Source organism: Hakea prostrata, chromosome 3, assembly GCF_041222555.1.
Source record: "Hakea prostrata isolate BN-2017 chromosome 3, UWA_Hpros_2, whole genome shotgun sequence".
Lineage (NCBI taxonomy): Eukaryota > Viridiplantae > Streptophyta > Magnoliopsida > Proteales > Proteaceae > Hakea > Hakea prostrata.
In genome coordinates, this window is record NC_142602.1 from 14,776,043 (window position 1) to 14,798,541 (window position 22,499).

At 35.8% G+C, this 22,499-nt stretch overlaps 2 protein-coding genes and 1 pseudogene across 3 annotated transcripts; all 3 read right to left on the reverse strand.

The window, feature by feature from the left end:
* Positions 1 to 2,595: 2,595 nt before the first annotated feature.
* On the reverse strand, positions 2,596 to 3,964 carry LOC149021067 (loganic acid O-methyltransferase pseudogene; annotated as a pseudogene). Its single transcript, XR_016172052.1, has 3 exons — positions 3,850 to 3,964; positions 3,078 to 3,737; positions 2,596 to 2,949 (listed from the first exon to the last, which is right to left on the reverse strand). The product of XR_016172052.1 is annotated as a loganic acid O-methyltransferase pseudogene (transcript).
* Positions 3,965 to 6,959: 2,995 nt separating this feature from the next.
* On the reverse strand, positions 6,960 to 9,925 carry LOC149021068 (loganic acid O-methyltransferase-like). The gene is made up of 4 exons (XM_089147037.1): positions 9,491 to 9,925; positions 9,110 to 9,214; positions 8,352 to 9,011; positions 6,960 to 8,224 (listed from the first exon to the last, which is right to left on the reverse strand). Exons 1-4 carry the CDS (start codon positions 9,791 to 9,793, stop codon positions 7,850 to 7,852), a joined length of 1,443 nt encoding a protein of 480 aa, XP_089003163.1. The 5' UTR covers positions 9,794 to 9,925; the 3' UTR covers positions 6,960 to 7,849.
* A 5,887-nt stretch (positions 9,926 to 15,812) lies between these two features.
* LOC149021069 (loganic acid O-methyltransferase-like) lies at positions 15,813 to 17,525 on the reverse strand. Its single transcript, XM_089147038.1, has 3 exons — positions 17,298 to 17,525; positions 16,542 to 17,207; positions 15,813 to 16,409 (listed from the first exon to the last, which is right to left on the reverse strand). Exons 1-3 carry the CDS (start codon positions 17,397 to 17,399, stop codon positions 16,062 to 16,064), a joined length of 1,116 nt encoding a protein of 371 aa, XP_089003164.1. The 5' UTR covers positions 17,400 to 17,525; the 3' UTR covers positions 15,813 to 16,061.
* Between the last annotated feature and the right edge of the window lie 4,974 nt (positions 17,526 to 22,499).

Sequence of the window (22,499 nt, forward strand, 5' to 3'; positions counted from 1 at the left end):
TTGTCCTGATTGACCTTATCTTGGCCCTGGCCCTGATTGACCTTGTCCTCAACTTTAATTGGTCTTATCCTACACTAATACTTTCGAGTATAATTTTTTATTTAAAATCTTTCGAAGAAATAAACTCGTTCATCTTATCGCATTTTGGTGGAAGTTCATGTTACATTTAAAGATTTTTTTTTGGATAAATTTGCATAATTTTAATTCTTCTAGTTCAAGTCAAGTTATTTTTAATTTAAGAAAACGACATTTACATTTGTTTTTTTTGATATTAAAAAAATCAACTAAAAACAATTACTGAACCTTAGCTCCCCTCGTACGCCTTTGAAAAATCCCTCGTAATTACTGTCTCATCTTCTTTTATTTCTTTTCTACCTTTGGCTTCTATCTCTTTGATGTGGTGGGCTTCTCTATGAGGCAACACAAACAAACGAAAATCAAGCTACCATTTTCGTTTACGAAAAATTCTATCAAAATTTAACTTGAAGTTGCAGCTAGATAGAGGACTAAAAAATTTGTGTTTTTGGTTCTTCGGGTTTGTATATATAAATGTATCAGAAATTAGAAAAGAAAATCATCAGAGAGATAGAAGACGAAGTCAAAAAGAGAGAGAAGATGATAACGCCATTTGTTTCTTAAAACTTAGAGTATGATTATTCAAAGAAGAAAATAGATAAAATTTTCTCTTGGAAATTGAGCTTGACTATTAGAAAAAGACAAACGAAGAGGGTGATTGATAGACAGAAGTGATAAGATTTTTGGGTAAATGCCATCTGAAGTGGGTCCATGACCATGAGTTTTTGAATTTTGCTATTTTTTGTGATTTCTCCAAACGGCGAAACGACTAAGTTCGCTGTTCCTCACCTTCTTAGTTGCATTTATAAGGTTCTCTAGAATCTTTAAATGCATATATGTCATATCAATGAAGTAAATAGATTATTATACCAAAAAAAAAAAAAAAGTAAATAGATTACACAATTGAAATTATTATTGTCTGTTAGTGTATACAGGTCCAGGAGAGCTGCTGCAAACGACCATGAAGAATGGTCTTCCTCCCCATGATCTCATCGCTGTCCACCTCGTTCTGCATTACACTGAGAGATAGGGTAGGTGCATGTGATGATCATAATCTTCAACAATTGCTTTCGAATCATAATCCATCGCTTGTGTATATAAAAGCTGCTGATTGTTTTTATAGAAACTCAAGATTCATTCATGATTTGTTGACTTTTTCTTGCGTCTTCTGCATGCAAGGATCTCAGTTAAATAGTTAATGCAATACTCACTAAATGGAATTCAAATACAAATTGCTGTGTGTTTTGTGGTTGCAGCATTGAATCAAGTTGAGATCTTTTCTTCACTTGTGAATGGACACAGCGGATCTAGACGGTGGGACCCATAAGACTAAGAACAGAACTGTTGCCATTTTCTAATATCTCTTATTTTTGCCTAGATCTGTTCTATAACTCAAATCTTGACAAACCTATGTTAAGGTGGATAGTCTCCATTATAAGTATTATCTGCTATAGTGTGTGGCGGATACGCAATGCAATAATTTTCAGGAACGACCTAGCTGATCCTAAAAGAGTGTTGACTTATACAAATATTTAGTGTCAAGAACTAAGAACAGAACTGTTGCCATTTTCTAATATCTCTTATTTTTGCCTAGATCTGTTCTATAACTCAAATCTTGACAAACCTATGTTAAGGTGGATAGTCTCCATTATAAGTATTATCTGCTATAGTGTGTGGCGGATACGCAATGCAATAATTTTCAGGAACGACCTAGCTGATCCTAAAAGAGTGTTGACTTATACAAATATTTAGTGTCAAGAACTACATTTAAATCCTCCTGGGTTTTCAAACACTAACCCCCTAGTATCTACAATTAAAGAAGATAGGGGGATGAATTTCTATAAAATACAATTAATAGTGTCAGGGAATCTCACAATATTATTTTGTGCAAGAACAATACAATGCTCGACCAAGGAAGTGGATGCTACTGGGGATTAACTCAGGAGTGGAATATAATCTATTGCTGGAGCAGTAAAATATGTGGGAAGCTGGTTTATTGCAGCTCTAGCAAAAGGGTTAGCATCGGGAGTGAGAATTACGCTAAATTACAATCCGCAGATCGACTTAATCTTAACAAACTGGTAGCAGATTAGAAAGTGTATATCAAAGCTGCAAATTTCATGGCCTTTGGAAGCAATCCAAGATCCTTTGTCAAAGATAGAAGACATCTCGATAGAAACAGATGAGAATCATGAGCTCCTAAAGAGGGCTAGACATTTAGCGGAATCAGCATTAGGAAAAGAAGAACCATGGGAATGGCAGATTTCATAGCTGTAATTACTATTATTTTTGTTTTCTTGTATCAACCAAAAAAAATAAATTCTTCGCACATGAAAATGGCAAGAAACTTGCCAAATTATTTTCCATTAGGATTACCAAATTATCCTTTTGACAATGCTTAAAATAGAGTAGAAAATTACAAGAGTAATTTGAAATTCTTTCCCACAAAGTTACTATATTCAATATTTTAGTTTAACTCTGTAAAGACAGCCGGTGGAGCTAGCTGCTGGCATTGCTTGTTCATTCATTCTTGCGCTTGAGAATGACAGACAATCGTGTGATGTAGTTCTTGTAGCCTTCTTCCATGAAGAAGGTATCTTCTGTCAACTTCACAGTGAACCTATTGAATAGCTCGTCTACGATATCACTTTCAAAATGTTCTTTGATCATTCCTTCGAATGGTGCTCTGAGGTGCAATGATATGCTTTCTGGACTAAGCTCAGTTTCTCCAGCTGCCAAGAGATCTAGACTTGCTAGCTCCATTCCTTCAATGCTAAAACAACCATTTCCTTTCAACAACCTCTCCATTTCTAGGAATTCTGGGTAGTACTTGGGCAAATTGAAGGAATCCATCTTAGCTTCACTCACCAACCCCTATATATTACAAATAAGATAAACCATTTTGTATTCAACTAAACTTCAATTTGAATATATAGATCGAAGAACTAAAAAATGAAAATAAAAAACAAGACTCGATTGTAGTTAGTGGATTCTTGACGTACCAATTTGACCATATCCATTAGACAAGATGACAGACTATCCATTAGAACGGAAAAAACTGTTTGGGAACGAGAAAAACCATTTGGGACACCTTGCATGATCAGTATCATCAGCCCTCCAGGTACCAGTTCTTGGGCTCTAGCCAACAAGAAGGTCTCCATGTCCTTTGCGAATTGAGCTGAATAGGCCTCAACCACTTCCTTTGCTGAGCTTCCATAGTAGATCTTACCTTTATTCCATGCGGGAGATTCCTTGTCTAACACCTCGTCTGGCACCTTGGAGAGCCAGTGAACAGCAGATGATGAGTATACCAGATGTAGAGAGGCCTTGGGGAATAAACGACCATGAAAAGAACCCGGCACACCTGCTGCAAGGTATGGCCTGTCGAGAGGAAGAGAAGCAAAGAGTGTGTTGAAATCATTTGAGACCTGGTCATTGAAGAATACTTGAAATTCTGGGATTTGATGAGTGGTGCTTAGGGTTGAATATTTGAGCTTGATGGCGTCAATAATGTTTTGCATGGCTATGAGTGTATTGGCTCCGACGGAACAGCCCAAATCAGCTATACAGAAGGTGCTAATATTGTTGAAAGAAGGTGATTTTATGTCAAGCTTCTTAATTGCCTCATCCGTATTTGCTTTCGAAGCGTTTGTTATATGTTTCTGTGAAACAAAACATCATATAAATATATATATATTTGGTGATCATATCATCAACCCAATCGATTGATAACTCAAGAAGTGATTAAGATGAGTTTGAAGCTAGCATACAGACCTGAATAGTAGAGTTATTGGTGTAGCTGTAAGGGCCATCTCCCCCATTCATAGAAAATACGTGAGACTTTGATTTGAAGTCGGCTTCATCTTCCGCCATTGTTTCCTGTAAACAAGAACGCAGAAGAAGCATTACCTAATCAGAAGCAAATAGCTCCGGGCACGAGTTTATAAAGACAATATGCATATTCAGAACCATGGTAATCCAACAGGGCATAAGCCCGAGCTTGTGCTGACAAACTTCTCGACACGTTTGGGTCAAAAAAAAAAAAAAAAAAAAAAAAATCGACATCTAATGCACTACTCCATTATCTTGAGAATTTAACGTCAATCATCAAGATATCTCTGCATTAATTGCACATCAAATCAAGGAATAATGTGAGCAGATATTCTGGATAATATCTAAAGCCAGGTGTGTTACACCTCAAGCTTCTCGAAGAAGATATATGTCTTGGTTTCTTCAGCAAGCTAGGCGTTATATCAATCTGGACTCCTTATTGGGCTATGTCAGTCTAAGGGAGCAAAAGAATCTTCTCCACGAGGAGATCATGGATCCTAAGTATAAAGGTTAATGATGAAAAAAAGAACACAGATCAAATGAAAAAAACAACAACATTTACTCTCCTGCAAAGACTGTCAGCATTGAATGCTCTTTGAGCGCTAACTCCTCACTACAAGATTTTGTGTTATTCGTGTAAACATCTGGTTTAAGATCAACTCATGTTATCTTTGAACTAACTCAAGATCCAGTGCGATTCAAAAGCAACACTAATAATACTTAATTTGAATCTAAGACTCCTACATTTCACTAAAATTGCTGTTAAAAATAACAGGTGACAATTGCTTAAGAATTTTATAATCTTCACCTTTCGTGTTCTGAATGCTGTTGACGAGGAATCCAATGAAATCCATCAAAAAGCAACTAATTCCTGTCGCGCCTTTGAGATATACCGACACTTTTGAGTAGAATTTTTTATTTAAAATCTTTGGTGGAAGTTCATGTTACATTTAAACAATTTTTTGGATAATATTTGCATAATTTTCATTTGGTTCTTCTAGTTCAATTCAAGTCATTTTTAACTCAAGAAAACGACATTTACATTTACATTTGTTTTTCATGAATATTAAAAGAAATCAACTATAGACAATTACTGAACCTTAGCTCCACTCGCCAAAATCTTCACCTTTGAAAAATCCCTAGCAGTTGCTGCCTCATCCTCTTCTTTTCCTTCTTTGCCTTTGTCTTCTATCTCTCTAATGTGATGGGCTCCTCTGTGAAGCAACCCAAGCAGAGAAAAATCAATCTGCCATTTTCGTTTACAAAATTTAAAATTTTACTTAAAGTTGCAGAAGCTCCTTAGATAGAGGACTAAAAAAATTTGTGTTTCTCGTTCTTCCGGTTTGTATACATAGATGTATCAGAAATTGAAAAATAAAATCATCTGAGAGATAGAAGACGAGAGAGATAGAAGATGATAACTTAACGCCATTTGTTTCTTAAAACTTGAGTTGAGTATGATTATTCAAAGAAGAAAATAGATAAAATTTTCTCTTGGAAATTGAGCTTGATTATTAGAAAAAGACATAATGAAGAGAATAATTGATAAACAGAAGGGATAAGAATTTTTTGGGTAAATGCCATCTGAAGTGGTCCATGAGTTTTTGAATTTTGCTATATTTTATGATTTCTCCAAACGGCGAAACGACAAAGTTCGCTGTTTCTCACCTTCTTATTTGCTTTTATAAGGTTCTTCAGAATCTTTAAATGCATATGTGTCATATCAATAAGGTAAAATAGATTACACAATCGAAATTATTATTGTCTCTTAGTGTATACAGGTCTAAGAGAGCTTCTGCAAACGACCATGAAGAATGGTCTTCCTCCTCATGATCTCATCGCTATCCACCCCGTTCTGCATTACATTGAGAGATAGGGTAGGTGCATGTGATGATCATAATCTTCAACAGTTGCTTTTAAATCATAATCCATAGCTTTTCTCTTTTTTATATAAAAGCTGCTGATTGTTTTTATGAAAACTCAAGCTTCATTTTAGATTTGTTAATTTTTTTCTGGCGTCTTCTGCATACAAGGATCTCAGTTAATGTAATACTAACTAAATGAAATTCAAATACAGATTGTTGTGTGTTTTGTGGTTGCAGCACTGAATCAAGTTAACATCTTTTGTTCACTTGGTGAATGGACGTAGCGAATCTGGACGGTGGGACCCATAAGACTAAGAATAGAACTGTTGTCATTTTTTAATATCTCTTATTTTTGCCTAGATCTGTCTATAACTCAAATCTTGACAAAACTATGTTAAGGTGGATAGTCTCCATTATAAGTATTACCTACTCTAGTGAGTGGCGGATGCGCAATGCAATAATTTTCAGGAATGATCTGGCCGATCCTAAAAGAGTGTTGACTTATATAAATACCTGGTGTCAAAAACTACATTTGAATCCTCTTGGGTTTTCAAACACTAATCCCCTAGTATCTACAATTAGAGAAGATAGGGGGATAAATTTCTATAAAATGCAATGAATAGTGCAAGGGAATCTCACAATATTATTTTGTGCAAGAACAGTACAATGCTCGACCAAGGAAGTGGGATGCTGGCTGGGATTAACTCAAGAGGGGAATATAATCTATTGCTGGAGCCGTAAATATGTGGGAAGCCGGTTTATTGCAGCTCTAGCAAAAGGGTTAGCATCGGGACTGAGACTTGTGCTAAATTGCAATCTGTAGCTCGACTTAATCTTAACAAACTAGGAGCCGATGAGAAAGTTCATACCAAAGCTTCCAAGATAGAGGACATCTTCATTGAAATAGATGAGAATCATGAGCTCCTAAAGAGGGCTAGACATTTAGCAAAATCAGCATTAGGAAAGGAAGAACCATGGGAATGGCAGATTTCATAGCTGTAATTCCTATTATTTTTGTTTTCATGTATCAACCCAAAAAAAAAATCTTCACAGATGAAAATAGCAAGAAACTTGCCAAATTAGTTTCCATTAGGATTACCAAATTATCCTTTTGACAATGCTTAAGATAGAGTAGAAAATTACAAGAGTTAAACAAATTTGAGATTCTTTTCCACAAATTTTTTTTTTTTGGGTAAATAACACTTCATTCATGAGCTAAGAAAAATACAGACTCACAAAAGAAAAGAAAATACAACAGTAGGTGCATGAAAACACAAGGTTCGGTCCAAACCAAGGAGCGGAAATGACCAAAACTGTCTTACATGCAATAAATAGGGTCATCTAGGCTAAAGGATGGGTCAAGCCCAAAAAACCCTTAGAACAATTGTAACCAATATAGCAGCAATTAAGCACCAACACCCACATAGAGAGGAACACACCACAAATGCAGAAATTTACACATCACAAGGGCGGATACAAAACACGTCATAAAGGCGGACACAAAACACACCATAAACGCCACAAGGGCGGACACAAAAACACACAAGGGCAGAGCGGTTGTCGCATAGGGAGCAACAATATGCGGAGAAGGTCTGGCTTGCCATCTGTCACTGTTGTAGAGGCGTACCTGTAAAGCCTGCCGCAAAAGAACTTGGACTCTAGATCTGGGTTGTTCTGCGTTGTGCACCAAATCTCCCTGCAACCAGAATTTTTTTTTATTTTTTTTAAAGGATTGGGAAGAGAAGAGACAGATTGATAAGAACAAACAGATCTAAGGGAAAAACCCCAGATCTGGTGATGGAACCAAAGAAGGGAGAGACGGAGATTGGAGGCGAGAATAACGAAGACAGAGATGGAGATGGGTGAGGAGCAGAAGCCGTAGACGGGAAAGACGGAGACCGAAGAGACAGGAGAGGAGAGTTCGAAAACAGATATGGTTTTCGAAACAGAGAAGGAGAAGACAAAACAGAAAAGAAAAAAGAAAAAAAATTCGGTCTGAAGTTCAGCTTCGAGCAGAGGAGGGATGGGAACAAGGTGGGAAGAGCAGGAGAGGAGGAGAAGAGAGAGAAATGGTGGAGCTAGCTGCTGGCATTGCCTGTTAAGTCATTCTTGCGCTTGAGAATGACAGACAATCGTGTGATGTAGTTCTTGTAGCCTTCTTCCATGAAGAAGTTATCTTCTGTCAACTTCACAGTGAACCTATTGAATAGCTCGTCTATGATATCACTTTCAAAATGCTCTTTGATCATTCCTTCGAATGGTGCTCTGAGGTGCAATGATATCCTTTCCGGACTAAGATCAGTTTCTCCAGCTGCCATGAGATCTAGACTTTCCAGCTCCATTCCTTCAATGCTAAAACAACCATTTCCTTTCAACAACCTCTCCATTTCTAGGAATTCTGGGTGGTACATCGGCACATTGAAGGAATCCACCTTAGCTTCACTCACCAACCCCTATATATTACAAATAAGATAAACCATTTTGGATCAACTAAACTTCAATTTTAATATATAGATCGAAGAACTAAAAAATGAAAATAAACAACAAGAATCGATTATAGTTAGTGGGTTCTTGACGTACCAATTTGACCATATCCATTAGACAAGATGACAGACTATCCATTAGAACGGCAGGAGTTGTTTGGGAAGGGGAAAAACCATTTGGGACACCTTGCATGATCAGTATCATCAGCCCTCCAGGTACCAGTTCTTGGGCTCTAGCCAACAAGAAGGTCTCCATGTCCTTTGCGAATTGAGCTGAATAGGCCTCAACCACTTCCTTTGCTGAGCTTCCATAGTAGATCTTCCCTTTATTCCATGCCGGAGATTCCTTGTCTAACACCTCGTCTGGCACCTTGGAGAGGAAGTGAACAGCAGATGCTGAGTATACCAGATGCAGAGAGGCCTTGGGGAATAAACGACCATGAAAAGAACCCGGCACACCTCCTGCAAAGTATGGCCTGTCGAGAGGAAGAGAAGCAAAGAGTGTGTTGAAATCATTTGAGACCTGGTCATTGAAGAATACTTGAAACTCTGGGATTTGATGAGTGGTGCTTAGGCTTGAATATTTGAGCTTGATGGCTTCAATAATGTTTTGCATGGCTATGAGTGTGTTGGCTCCGACGGAACAGCCCAAATCAGCCATACAGAAGGTGCTAATCTTGTTGAAAGAAGGGGATTTTATGTCAAGCTTCTTAATTGCCTCATCCGTATTTTCTTTTGAAGCGTTTGTTATATGTCTCTGTGAAACAAAACATCATGTATATTTGGTGATCAGATCATCGACCCAATTGACTGATAACTCAAGAAGTGATTAAGATGAGTTTGAAGCATACAGACCTGAAAAGTAGAGTTATTCGTGTAGCTGTAAGGGCCATCTCCCCCATTCATAGAAAATACTGGAGAAATTGGTTTGAAGTTGGCTTCATCTTCCGCCATTGTTTCCTGTAAACAAGAACGCAGAAGAAGCATTACCTGAGAAGCAAATAGCTCCGGGCACGAGTTTATAAAGACAATATGTATATTCAGTTACCAGAGGACCGTTGAGAGGTTCCTGATGCATGGAAATGCTTCTAAACGTGTGTCATCCTCGGCCAGCCATGTCAAAGTATGGTTTCATGTTTTTAATTTGCACCCCCCCCCCCCCCAAGAACCCAACAAAAAAAAAAAAAAAACAGCAGCAGCAAAGCTGCAAATTGATGTTAAAGATTTAAGACTTACTTCTTCTTGATCATCCAGGATTGATCGCACCAGAAGACCCTCTTTTCTGGTTTGCTTACCATGTGATTCCAACATAGCAGCGATGTCGGAATTGTGAACGTAGTCTTTGTCCTCGTCTTCATCTTCGTATCTAATCCTTCGCCTAGTAGCAGTACAGTTAACTAACCGCAAACCTGGATTTTGAAGCTTCAGAACATTAATAGTGGAACTAATTGCTCTTGTTCCTACATAAAGGGGAGTGGTTTTGTGTATAAGAACAGACAAGGAAGACAGTGGAGTTTGAATTGCGAAGCTTCCTGACATAGCTAGAGAGAAGAAGCGCAGGTTTGTTTTGGTAAGAGCAGAAGAAGCGAAGCTCTGGTGATTTAAGGTGAAGTTGGCTACTTTTGTGAGTTGGAGGAGATGAATAACTTAAGCAACATGAGTTTGTTTAATACCAACATGAAACATGAGTTTGTAGTAGAGCTGCCACCTTCTGCTGTTTATAGGCTTGCAAAAAATATTAAATTTTTATCTTTCTTTACAGAAAAAGTAAAAGTAGTGGGTTCTCCGTTGGAGTTTTAATTTTTTTTTTTTTTAGTATTTTTTTTTGCTCCCACATCTTTGTAATTCCTTTCCGTGCAATTTCCTGTAATTTCCTCTTAAAATTGTGCCACGTGGCATTATGTAATTCAACAGTCATCAAATTTTAAACCCATCCATATATTTCTCTCTCCTCTCTTTTCCCCAAATTCAAAAAAAAACCCTGAAACCTCTGCGGTTTTTCCGTCTCTCAAAGTCACTCTCAATGTGAAATTCAAAAAAAAGCCCCTCTTCACTGTGTCTCTCACTATTGGCTGTCCATGTCTCCTCTTCTTCACGAAATTTAGAGAAGCCTCGAATTACAACGATACTCTCATCCTCGGCAAGGCTCACGGCTCTCTCCACTCTCTTCACAAAATTCTGAGAGATTGGCTGGAATTGCAGGGATCAATCTCACTTTGTCTTCTTCCCCAACGATACACGCCTGAGATTTTCTTTTCTTATGCTTGGTTGGCTTTTTTTGTTGTTTTTCAGAGTTGGATCTCCAAAAAGTTCATGATTGGATGGTAATAAGTAATCACTTCACAAGTTGGTATTTGTTAAACATTACCTTGTTTCTCTCGTCAAATTTCCATTCTACAAAAAGTTCGTTTCTGTGAGTGCAGTGTGGTCCTTTTTCCTGTAGCAATCACCTTTTTTGTTACTTGGTGGTTTATTCAGTTTGTTGATGGAATTGACATTTTCGGTAAAGTATCTAAATATTCTGTGTGATCTTTGAATGCTACACGTCTTCGGGACTTTTCTAAATTTCGTGAAGAAGAGAAGTCTTCGACAGCCGATAGTGAGACACACAATGAAGAGGGGTTTTTTCTAAATTTCACACGAAGAGTGACTCCTAAGCACTCTCCTTTCCCCCTCTCATCTCTCTGAATTCCAAAATCAATGAAGGTGTATGGTTTGAAAGCCCTCTAATGGGCCTTGATAGGTCAAGATATTCCTTAACAACAATGGCAAAATTTCTAGATCCTTGAGTTTAAAATTGTGTTTTTGTCATCTTTGATTGATGGTGCTGATGGAGGTGATAGTAGTGTGGAAAATGATGGGAACAAAGCATTGGATCTGACAATGCTCATCATTCATTTTCTTTTTCTTTCAACATTCAAGATCCTTGAACAATTTTTGTCTATCATATTCTTGATTGGGTTCTTATTTAAATGATTTGCAGGTAATTATGATAAGGAACAGAAAATAGCAAGAGTGTACGGTATTGCAACTTTGAAGTACTGTGTTCCAACCACTACCACAAATTTTTTGGTGAGTAGTTTTATTCAGATTTTTTTTTCCTTCAATTTTTTCTGGTTTTCTTGGTTCTCATAGAAGTTGGTTATTTTTGTTTCTACTTCAAGGTTTCTAACTATGAAAAGAAGCTGGAGGAGATGAAGAACTTAAACAACATGAGTTTGTTGAGTTTGTAGTAGAGCTCTTACCTTCGGGTTTGCAAAAAATATTAAACTTTTATCATTCTTTATAGAAAAAGTAGTAGGTTCTTCATCGGAGCTTCAATATATAAGGGATATGTAGAGTTGCAAGTAACAATGATCTTTATTAGAGAATCTTCAGTGAGTATTTATTAATTCTTATTGTTCTTCATCATGATATTCTCTTGGTATATCAAACTGAGTTGTTGATATAATCTCAGTAACTAGGGGTGTAAGAAGAGGCAATCGAAGCCTATGAGATTGTAGGAATCAAGTTCAGAGGTCTTAGGGAAGTGACCAATTTCAACATGAGGTAATCTAATGTGAAAAGCATTGCTAACAACATTCTTCCCATTGGAGGCATCACAAATAGAACCAAAGCTTCTTTAGAATCAATTTGCAGGTTAGAAGATACAGACCATCTCTTCTAGGCATTTTCATGTCATTTGTTTGACAACCTTCTTCCACAACTCTCAACTTTGTAATACCCATTAAACTAGATCCATCATATTACTAGTCTTCTATCTTGGGTTTCCAAAGTAAAAACCACAATCTTTCTCAAAATTATGTAAGGGATCATAGTGCAATCACTACCACTGCTACTACAACAGCAACAACATTGAGTTTATATCAAGATAGTTTATTAAATGAAATGGATTTCTCTGCAATTTCTGTTGTTACTACTGCAAGCAATAATAGGTTCTTAAATAGGAGGAAAAGTTTCCATGGTGCCTTAGAGTAGTCCAAATAGTTCAATTTCAATCGTGTTTGCTACTCCCATTACCATTATTTGGTGCATGTTTCCGTTCCTCAATAAATCTAGACTTCATTGGGTCGAGAAGATAAGAATTTTTTGTGTTGATCAAACTTAGCCTCTTAAGTGAAAAACCTTGTTCTCTGTAAATCTCCATGGAGAGGAGAAGAGAGGAGAAGACTGAGAATAGAAAGCTATGTGGATTTAAAAATGTAAAATTGAAAATCAAAAGCCCTCATGACGTAAATTAGAAATTCTCTATTTATACTTAAGCCCCACAAATTCATTTTGTCATTGTGACATCTTTTGTATATATGTGTACAATCCTAACAATGGTACAACTAGAAAGGATGTAAGGGTATTTTGGTTATAAAATTGAAAATATGTACTTGGTACTTTTGGATATTATAGGGAAGGCATATGCAAAAGGACATTTTTTTAAAACTAAAAATGATTTGGATCCCTTAGGGGGGTCGAAATGAAAATTACCCTTGTTTCTTTTATGAGTGTGGATGCATATTGAAATTAATAGTAAGAATAAGCAATTTCATTTTTCAAGAATTATTATTAGAGACGGATATAGAAAAATAAAAATGACTAAACCCACTTTTCATTAATTATTTTTACATTTATTTTCAAATACTTTTTCTTATGCATCTGTGATTTGCACAAAGAGCGATGTGCATTTACTCGTGCAATTTCTTGCTAGCATATATATATAAAGAATTGGCTAGGTAAGGCAAATTTTAGATCTGTTTATCAATTACAAAGTGTTTTAAGAGGTGATGTTAGAATGGTTTTTACATTTTCTTTTCCTCTGCCAAAGAGAGAGTAACATACATCCCTTTCATAGTTAAACTGATGGAAAAATAAAAAAAGAAAAAAATAACCAATAATATGATCAAATTCGACCCATTACAAGTCATATTAACTCAAATCAATACCAAATCACAAACAATAATATTTTAGGGCCTGTTTGGTTACATGAATCAAAGATTTGAAATCTCTAGATTTATGAATCTAGATTTAGAAGATGAAGACATGCGCTATTTATTTCTTAGAACTTGAGTCGTTGAGCACAAGGTAAGAAAAATTGTATTTCGGTGCTGGGCAAAACGAACCCAACACAGAAATTCAATACTGTAGGATATCACCAATTTTTCGACAATATCTCTCCATTTCTTGCAATATATAGAAAATATCAATATTTTCCTCTCTTTTTGTGATTTTTATGTTATTTCTTTTAATTTTTAGGCGATTTCTCTCGCAATTCTACAGCAAAATCTTTAGAATCAATGGACAATCTTACAAATTTTATCCCAATGATTCAAGACTCAAAAAGTAATGTGCTAAATGTAATTAGGAAGAGAATCTACATAAAATAATTTCTGAAAATAATTTAAATTAGGAAGACATTTTATAGTAAAATCTTCAAGATTAATGAGCAATCTTACCAATTATATTCTAACGATTTAGGCTTCAAAAGTCAACATGCCAAATGTAATTAAAGAAGAGTATATACATGAAATAATTTAAATTATAAAGGGATTTTGTAATAGAATCTTCAGAATGAATATATAATCATTCCAATTATGTTCGAATGATTTAAGTCTCAGAAGGTAACATGTTAAATGTGGCTAAATAAGATAATTTAAATAAAATAATTTATAAAAAATAATTTAAATTTACCACATATTAGCATTAAATTAGGATAGACATCAAATCTGGGCTCAAAATGACCAAAAATACCCTCCAAAATAGAGGACAAAACTTACCGAACTATAAGCAAAATCTCGCCGAATATTGCTTGATTAGCTGGATAGCAAATCCGACCAACCGAACGATATTTCGCACTTCGGTTGAGCATCCTAGTTCAAAGAAGAAAATTGATAAAACTTTGTCGTGAAAGTTGAGCATAATTATTAATAAAAAGGAAAAATGAAAAGCACAGCGGACAAAAGTGGTAGGGCACTGTGTGACAGCTCAAAAGTGGTAGGAGGTGGCTCACTACTTTCCTCTTCATCACCTTTCTTCTTAGATTATGCCTTTTCTCTGCAGTTGGATTGGGGGTTTTTGTTCCGGGCCGGCCGGGTTGGTCAGTGGAGCTTTGTTTTCTAAGGGGGGGGGTTTTTTTTTACTATTTTTTTTTTTTAGCATTATTTTCACTAATAAGTCAATGTCCAAATGGGCAAGATAAGGACAAATGAGTGTTCAACACTGAATGTATTTGACACAGATTGATAAGCAGATGGTGTTGTAGCAGAGTCAAAAGGTTTGATATTCATAATTCCTACGAAGTCTCCTATTTGTAAGAATTCAGTTCCTGTAGTTATTAGAATTGCTTTTTACAATTGAAATTATTAATGTCTTTTAGTGTATACGGCTTTAGAAGAACCTGCACGTTAACCTAGGAGAGCTGCTGCATGCAAACGACCTTGAAGAGTGGTTGTGTGAATTTTTGGATTCATCAAATCTAGAGAATCACTTTTTTATACTAAAAACATTAATCTGTAGATTTATTAATATGAGATGAAACCTCTACTATAAAAACATTAAACATTTGAACTATAACTAAGCATTGATAGGGGTAAGCCAGGCCCGTGCAAGAGTGCAACGCATGAGCAACACGTGAAGACCCCATTAGCTAGCTCTTGTGGTGGGTCATACCCCAAGAAAAATTAATTTAACATAACAACAGATACTAATATCCAATTGTTGCAGATGTCATATAAAAAGAAAATGATGAGATGAAACAATGGGTCCACCTAAAAGAATATGAAAAAAATAAATACACTTAAACCCAAAAAAAAAAAACAGTAAATACACCGAGATCAAAATAAAGAAAAATCAGCTAGATTAGATTTACTTAAATTCCCAATTTATTCAAGATTTTATATTTAATTTCTTAGTTTTTTATTACTTTATATTTAATTTTAGTTTAGTTTCTTGAGAATTATATTGGTTATAATGTTAATTTTCATTATTCCTACTCTATATTGTTATTTTCTTTTTGGAGTTTAGCCACACGTTTGCATGTGCAAGTTCTAACTAGTATGAAAAAAGTAGCTGGATTAAGAATTGGGGAAGAAAGATCGATCAGCAATCCAGCTTGATATGGATGGGGATAAATCTCAACCTTTTATGAGGATATGGGACCCACCTCTAAGGTGTTGGATCCATATTTATGCAGGAACTACCCCACGCAGACACCTGGGAGTGGCCACTTATATACTGGAGATGAGCGTAGTACATAATATAAAACGGGACGTCGCCCTTGGCGTCGAAGGGATTCGAACTCTGACCTCCTATTTAACAACTTTGAGCTCGCAAATAAGTCCCAAACTGCATATACTGGCCTAGCGATGCTTTTGTTGGGCTTTGTTAATGATGTGGATTGGGTTGGGCTTTAGTGATCTTGTTCAGCCCACCGCAACGGTCGCCTTAAGGGGCGACCATGCATCCAATGGGCCCCTAAGGCAGAGGTTCTGTGGAGTAGGTGCGAGGTCTCAAGCACTTTTTTTTTTTTTTTTTGCCAACAAGAGGGAAATATACAATTTTTTTTGGGGGGTAATAAATGGAAATATACAACCTTTTTATAGTCGAAAATAAATAAAAAATTAAAATAGTTACAAATGAAACCCAAACTAGTAACATGAAATAAAATCCAAATCATTACAAGCCATTAACTTAAGCCAAAACCAAATCAAAGGCAAACCAATGATCTTTAACAAATTGGTTTTGATTTCCTTAATAACACACAATCAAGGCCAAGGAGAAAACAAACAAAAATAAAACCAAACCCACCCATTTTTACATCTTATTTACGTTTCAGAATGACAGAAAATCGGGATGAGATAAAATTCTTGTTGCCTTCATTCGTGAAGAAGGTACCTTTAGCAATTTTGACAATAAACCGATCGAATAACTCGTCTATTATATCACTTCCAAAATGTTCTTTGATCAGTCCTTCCAATGCTGCTCTGCAATGCATTGCAATCATTTGTGGATTGAGCTCAATTCCTCCGGCCAAGAAATCCACACTTTCCGATTCGATTTCTTCAATGCTAAAATTGTCATTTGCTTTCAACAACCCCTCCAATTCTAACAAATGTGGGTCGTACATGGGCACATTGAAGGAATCCACCTTAGCCTCGCTGACCAACTCCTGTATGTTGTAAATAAAAATCAACCATTTTGGTTTCTATCAAAGCTTCATCTATAATTAACCATATGGCTTTACATCAGATATTCATATCATGAGGCAGTTATGTGATCTCCTTTAACATTAATGACTTACCAATTTGGCCATATCCATCAGGCAAGAGGCCAGAAGATCCATCAGAACAAGAGGAGCTGCTTGGGAAGAGGGAATTCCATTGGGGACACCTTGCATGGTCAGTACCATCAGCCCTCCAGGTACCAGTTCTTGGGCTCTAGCCAACAACAAGGACTCTATGTCCTTGGCAAATTGAGCTGAATATGCCTCATCTACTTCCTTTGATGAGCATCCATAGAAGATCTTCCCTTTATTCCATGCCGGAGATTCCTTGTCTAACACCTCATTTGGCACCTTGGAGAGCCAGTGAACAGAAGATGATGAGTATACCAGATGCAGAGAGGCTTTGGGGAATAAACGACCATGAAAAGAACCTGGCACACCTGCTGCAAAGTATGGCCTATCGAGAGGAAGAGAGGCAAAGAGAGTGTTGAAATCATTTGAAACCTGGTCATTGAACAACACCTGAAATTCTGGGATCTGATGAGTGATATTGCTTAGGCTTGAATATTTGAGCTTGATGGCTTCAATAATATTTTGCATGGCTATGAATGTATTGGGTCCAACAGAACAGCCCAGATCAGCTATACGGAAGGTGCTAATATTGGCGAAAGAAGGGGAATTCATGTCAAGCTTCTCAGCAATTGCCTCTTCTGTCTTTGCTTTTGAAACGTTTGTTATAAGTCTCTGTTCAAGAAAAGACCATATATATTTGATGATCAGATCATCAACCCAATATTGGAAAAGAAGAAACAAGCAAAAGTGAAGCATACAGACCTGGAAAGCAGAGTTCTTGGTGTAGCTGTAAGGACCATCTCCTCCATTCATGGAGAATACTTCAAAAGATGGTTTGACAATGTTCCCTTCTTCTTCTTCCATCTCTTGTGATCAACAGGGCAGAAAGCACTACATCTGAACAAAGAAGCTCATGGGGATTTTAATAATGAACGATTGATTCGGTTCTCAGTTCCCAAAGATTTCTCATCGATGTCCACAAAAATCAAGATAAAAAGTATCGAACAGTTCATTGGCCATGTTATGTTTAATTATCATTAATTACAAATGTGATTACTGATGAAGTTACGTAATCTGATAATAGTAATATATTTAAATTTAATGTAGTACAAGTGTACAACTTGCTAATAATACTTAATTTGAATCGAGACTTCTAAATTTCACTAAAATTGCTGTGAAAATAACAGGTGACAACTGCTTTAGATTTTTATAATCTTCACCTTTTGTGGTCTATCAATCTGAATGCTGCTGATGAGAAATCCAATAAAATTCATAAAAAAGCAACCAATTCCTGTCGCGCCTTTAAGATCATATACCAACACTTTCGGGTAGAATTTTTTATTTAAATTTTTGCACGTACGTACGTGTTCATCTTAACGCATTTTGGTGGATGTTCATGTACATTACAAGATTTTTTGCTTCTTCCCTACTCCATATAATCAAGAGTATTATTAAATTTATAAGTGGCAAGGGTCAATGACAATAAATAAATTTGCGTAATTTTCATTTGGTTCTTTCTAGTACAATCCAAGTCATTTTTAATTCAAGAAAACGACATTTTACATTTTTTTTTTCTTGGGTATTATTTAAGAAAGATTATTAAAAACATATCATAAAAATATCTTTATAAATATATAATTTTCTTTCTCTAACTGGTAAAGTTTGAAGTTTACTCTAATGCCAAAAATGATGATGCACCTTTAATTGATTATTCTTGAATGGTATGAGGGGAGACAAATGTAAAATTATTTTATATAAATTGAAAATGACTTGAACCAAACCTCAGAGTCTAAATGAAAATTACTCATACATAATAATATTGACGACGCATGGATAATTAGTGATGAAGTATATTATAATTTATGTGGAGTCAACGGGTTGTGTTGGGCTAGTCTAGCCTTGAACTTTAACTCTGCCCTAGAGATCAAAATTAAAACCCAAACCCAAACCAATCCTGTGAGGGTTCAACCCTAATCCGACCCTGACAAGGCCTGACCCTCCCTAATTAATCATGATAGGGTTGGGTTGGCCCTGATTAAGCTTGACCCTAGCCCTATATAAATTTTAGTGGGAGACAAAATTGATAATGATATTGCCACCAAATAGAACCGAACCCATGACAACCTCTTTGTTTAAGCTTGTTGGTTGTACCAAATGTAATGACCTAGTCTTGTAAGAGCTCATTATTTTGTAACTCAACTCTACTTTTCGGGTTGAAAAAATCAAACTAGAATTAGACCGAACTGAGTCAACAGGGTTTTATTGACACCCCTAAATGAACGAATCCAACCATGCATGAAATATCTATTCAACCCTCATTAAAAAAGGAATGAACACAACACCCAGTCACACATTTTGGTGGTAAGTCCATGTCACAAACATTAGCAAACTCAGAAATGGAACTCCAAAGGTCTCACATTTCAAGATCATTTTTGCTTCTTAATTCCCTACTCCACCTAATACGACCATTACTAAATTTCAAGTAGTCATCCACTGGACCATTAGTGACGAAGTATATTATAATCTGTGTTGGGTTACAACAGGAAAGCCCATTCACAAAATCTGGACATGGTATGAAAACCACTAGGCTCAAAGGATATAATAAAACCATTCTTTGTGTGCTGCAAAATGTCGGCAAAAATCAGCTTCTTCAATTTCTTCTTCTTTTCATTTGTATATCCCACGATCTTTGTTTCGGTTTCTCTGTCTTGAACAATCGACCTAGCAACCCCTAGATCTCTGCTTCTGCAATTTCTTCTTCTTCTTCTGTTTTCATCTTTTGGTTTCTTTGTCTTGAACAACCGACCTAACTGTCCAGCATCGGCAGCAAAAGAAAATTCAAATATTGATTAAGCTGGTTCCATCTCTTAGCGATCCAGATTTTTGAACTCCTCTTTTTCGATCCATATCAAAAGAAGAAGAAATTGCAGAAGCAAGAGAAATTCAGCAAAGTTGCAGATTTAAATTCGGTTATTAGGTTTTCAAAATTGTAAAAGTAGATTTAAGAATCGATGTCAATTAAGGCAAACTCCTCTCTTAACGATCCAGATTTTGCTGAGCATGATAACCAACAACATATTGGGGTTGAGAACCTAGGATATAATGCCTGGGTTCCTCAGTCTCCTGTTGAAAGCAACCGAAATACCCTGAAATGGCACATAGACATGATGATCAACACAAAGATTTTTCTCATCCCTGTGGAATGTCTTTGTTTCTCTCAGATGTTTTGTAGACTTTTTTTTTTATAAATTAAATATTGAATTTTTTTTTTTTTTTTTTTGTTTTTATTTCTTTTTGCTCTTGATCGTGGGATGTGTCTTATTTATTTCTTGGTCCCACCAAACCCTAATGCAAATGTGGTTGGTTCTAAATGGGCTTACCTAATAGCCAAGGGTTATTTTGAACAAGAAGGTATTGACTATTAAGACCTTTAGTTCAATTGTGAAAGTCACAACAGTGCGAACAGTCCTCTCTGTGGCAGTCACCAACAAGTGGAATTTTTGCCAACTAGATGTGAGTAATGCATTCTTAAATGGAACCCTAATGGAAGAGTTTTATATGCGTCAACCCCAAGATTATGTTGATCCAGATAAACCAGATTATATTTGTAGACTCCACAAATCTCTATATGGTCTCAAACAAGCTGTACGTGCTTGGTTTCAACGGCTTAGTACTTTCTTAGAAGGCCTTGGCTTTATATGCTCAAACAATTTTGAATTAGTCAAACCTTATATTTCGCAACAGTTTTATTAATTGTTGTAGTTACTATTTGTATAGTTATCATTAGCGGTGTAATTGGAAAACTGAAATCTGCTCCCAAATTCGCATTGGCATCTGTTTACAGTATTCGAATCCGTCCGATTAAGTTACTTATTTGGATTTATTTTTTTTTATTTTATAATTTTTTACTTGAGATTTTTGACTATTTTATAAACTTTCTACAAATATAACTACCAAAGTTGCTAAATTCTTAAATTTCAAACCTATCCTCACAAATAAAATAGTAAAGATGTCAACAGGTAGTCAAAAACCTATATTCAATCTATATACATGCCTATTTAGCAGAATCTACTTAAGAAAATAATTATCCAATTATCATCCAAAACCGATAGGATATTATCCAAATCCGTCTGAATATAATAGGATGCGGATATGATATTACCATTATCCGATCCGTTTACCCCCCTATTATCATTTGTATCAGATTGTTCCAAATCTTTGCTATCATAATTATTATGAATATACTTGGCTACCCTAAGGTGACAAGTAGGTCAGCCTCATTCTAAAATAGAGTTTCTATACATACATGCATGCATATGTAATAGATTGAATTATTGGTGTAGTTGTCTGGTCCATTTCCAGCCGAAGAAGTTGTTTAAAGAGAAAAATATGCTTTCGGCTCTTGTAGGTTCCAGCTTAAATTAGAGAAGGTTACAAGTTCCAGCTTAAAATTTATTTTATTGTCTTTTTTTGGTAAGATTTTTATTCGATTGTCAAATCACTCAAAACTCTTTTAGTATAGAAATAAATGCTTCATCTTGATTTCTTCTAGATATATCCATCTACATTTAACCTTATAGAGATTTGGAGAGAGCAATAATGTATGATGTTGGTGCAAATCAAGTAATCATCTACACTCATACGATTCCTTTACAATAAAGACTTTTACTAGAAAAATATTACAATTAAGACATCTAGATAAAATTAGGGTTAGTGATGGAGACAAGCTTGTGAGACTGTTTAGCTAAAACAAGATCAAAGAGGATAGAGAATCTTTTTCATGTATGTACTTGTACAACAAAAAAGGTTATCTAGCTAGGTCTGTTGGCATTCATATTCAATGTATAAAACCATTCAGCTTTCTATATTTAAATTATTCTATTAGACTTTATTGGTTTGATTCCACTAGTTTGTAAATGGATTCAATTCAATTCAGTAATGGTACTATTTGTGTCCATTTGGTGATATTCAATCTCAGCCCTTAATGCTCATAGCTAAGTCCATTTTCACTTTGACCCTGATTCAAAGGATTAAGATTATTGTCCTTGATCTTGAATCTTGATGGGCCAAATTCATCTCTGTCCTGCCATGATTTTCCGTGTTTGGACCAAAACAAAGTCCGCTGACATTGTTGTTGTCCCTAATTAGTCATATCCTAAATAGATTGACCATATCCCTACGATCATGCTTGGGAGCAGCACGCTCCCAGCAGTGCATGGTCCAAATATAATTTGGGGTCTACACTATAGTAGATAAATAAACACTTAATTCAACAGTCTAGATTTGCTCTGAACCCCAAATCAAATATGGGCGGCAGACTATTGGGGGCAAAGCTACTCCCAAGCAATTAAATGCGTTTGTATCCCTAATTAATCCATCACAAATTCACACCCTCAGCCCGAATCCACATCTTCTGTAATTTCTTTCCCTACAATTCGCTACAATTACCTCATAGGATTGTGCCATGTGGCATTTAAGTAATCCAACTATCACCCAACAAACTAGAGTTTAAATAAAATTCAAATTTATGGGTGGATTTAAATAAAATTCAAATTTAATTTGAATTGGGTAACCGTTGAATTACTTAAATGGCACAAAACACAATCCTAAGAGGTAATTGTAGGGAATTGTAGGGAAAAGAACCCTCAGCCTTGTCAATGATGGGTAAGTAAAGCAATTAAAGGCCCAACCTCCTTAGAGGAGGTCTTGGTTTCGCACCCATTCGGCAGCATTAATTATATAAAAACTCTCTTGAGGATGTAATCGTGATGCGCGTAAGCTGGCCACCTCATATCCAAAAATAAATAAAAAGAAGAAGGAACCCTCAGCCCTTCTAATCCTCTTATATTTTTAAGAAAAAACTTGTATATGTAAAGGAGGAAAATTCCCATATTATTAGGAACTTATTATAACCAAAAAAAAAAAAAAAAAAAAGGTACATAAGGAACCAATTGCATCATTCAA

Excerpts from the sequence above, each read along its gene's own strand:
- LOC149021069 (XM_089147038.1), bottom strand. The coding sequence starts at position 17,399 with ATGGAAGAAGAAGAAGGGAACATTGTCAAACCATCTTTTGAAGTATTC. Across the intron at positions 17,208-17,297 it reads CCAAGAACTCTGCTTTCCAG|AGACTTATAACAAACGTTTC; the intron begins GTCTGTATGCTT and ends TTTCTTGAACAG. Across the intron at positions 16,410-16,541 it reads TGATGGATATGGCCAAATTG|GAGTTGGTCAGCGAGGCTAA; the intron begins GTAAGTCATTAA and ends TACAACATACAG.
- LOC149021068 (XM_089147037.1), bottom strand. The coding sequence starts at position 9,793 with ATGTCAGGAAGCTTCGCAATTCAAACTCCACTGTCTTCCTTGTCTGTT. Across the intron at positions 9,215-9,490 it reads TCCTGGATGATCAAGAAGAA|GAAACAATGGCGGAAGATGA; the intron begins GTAAGTCTTAAA and ends TCTTGTTTACAG. Across the intron at positions 9,012-9,109 it reads CGAATAACTCTACTTTTCAG|AGACATATAACAAACGCTTC; the intron begins GTCTGTATGCTT and ends TTTGTTTCACAG.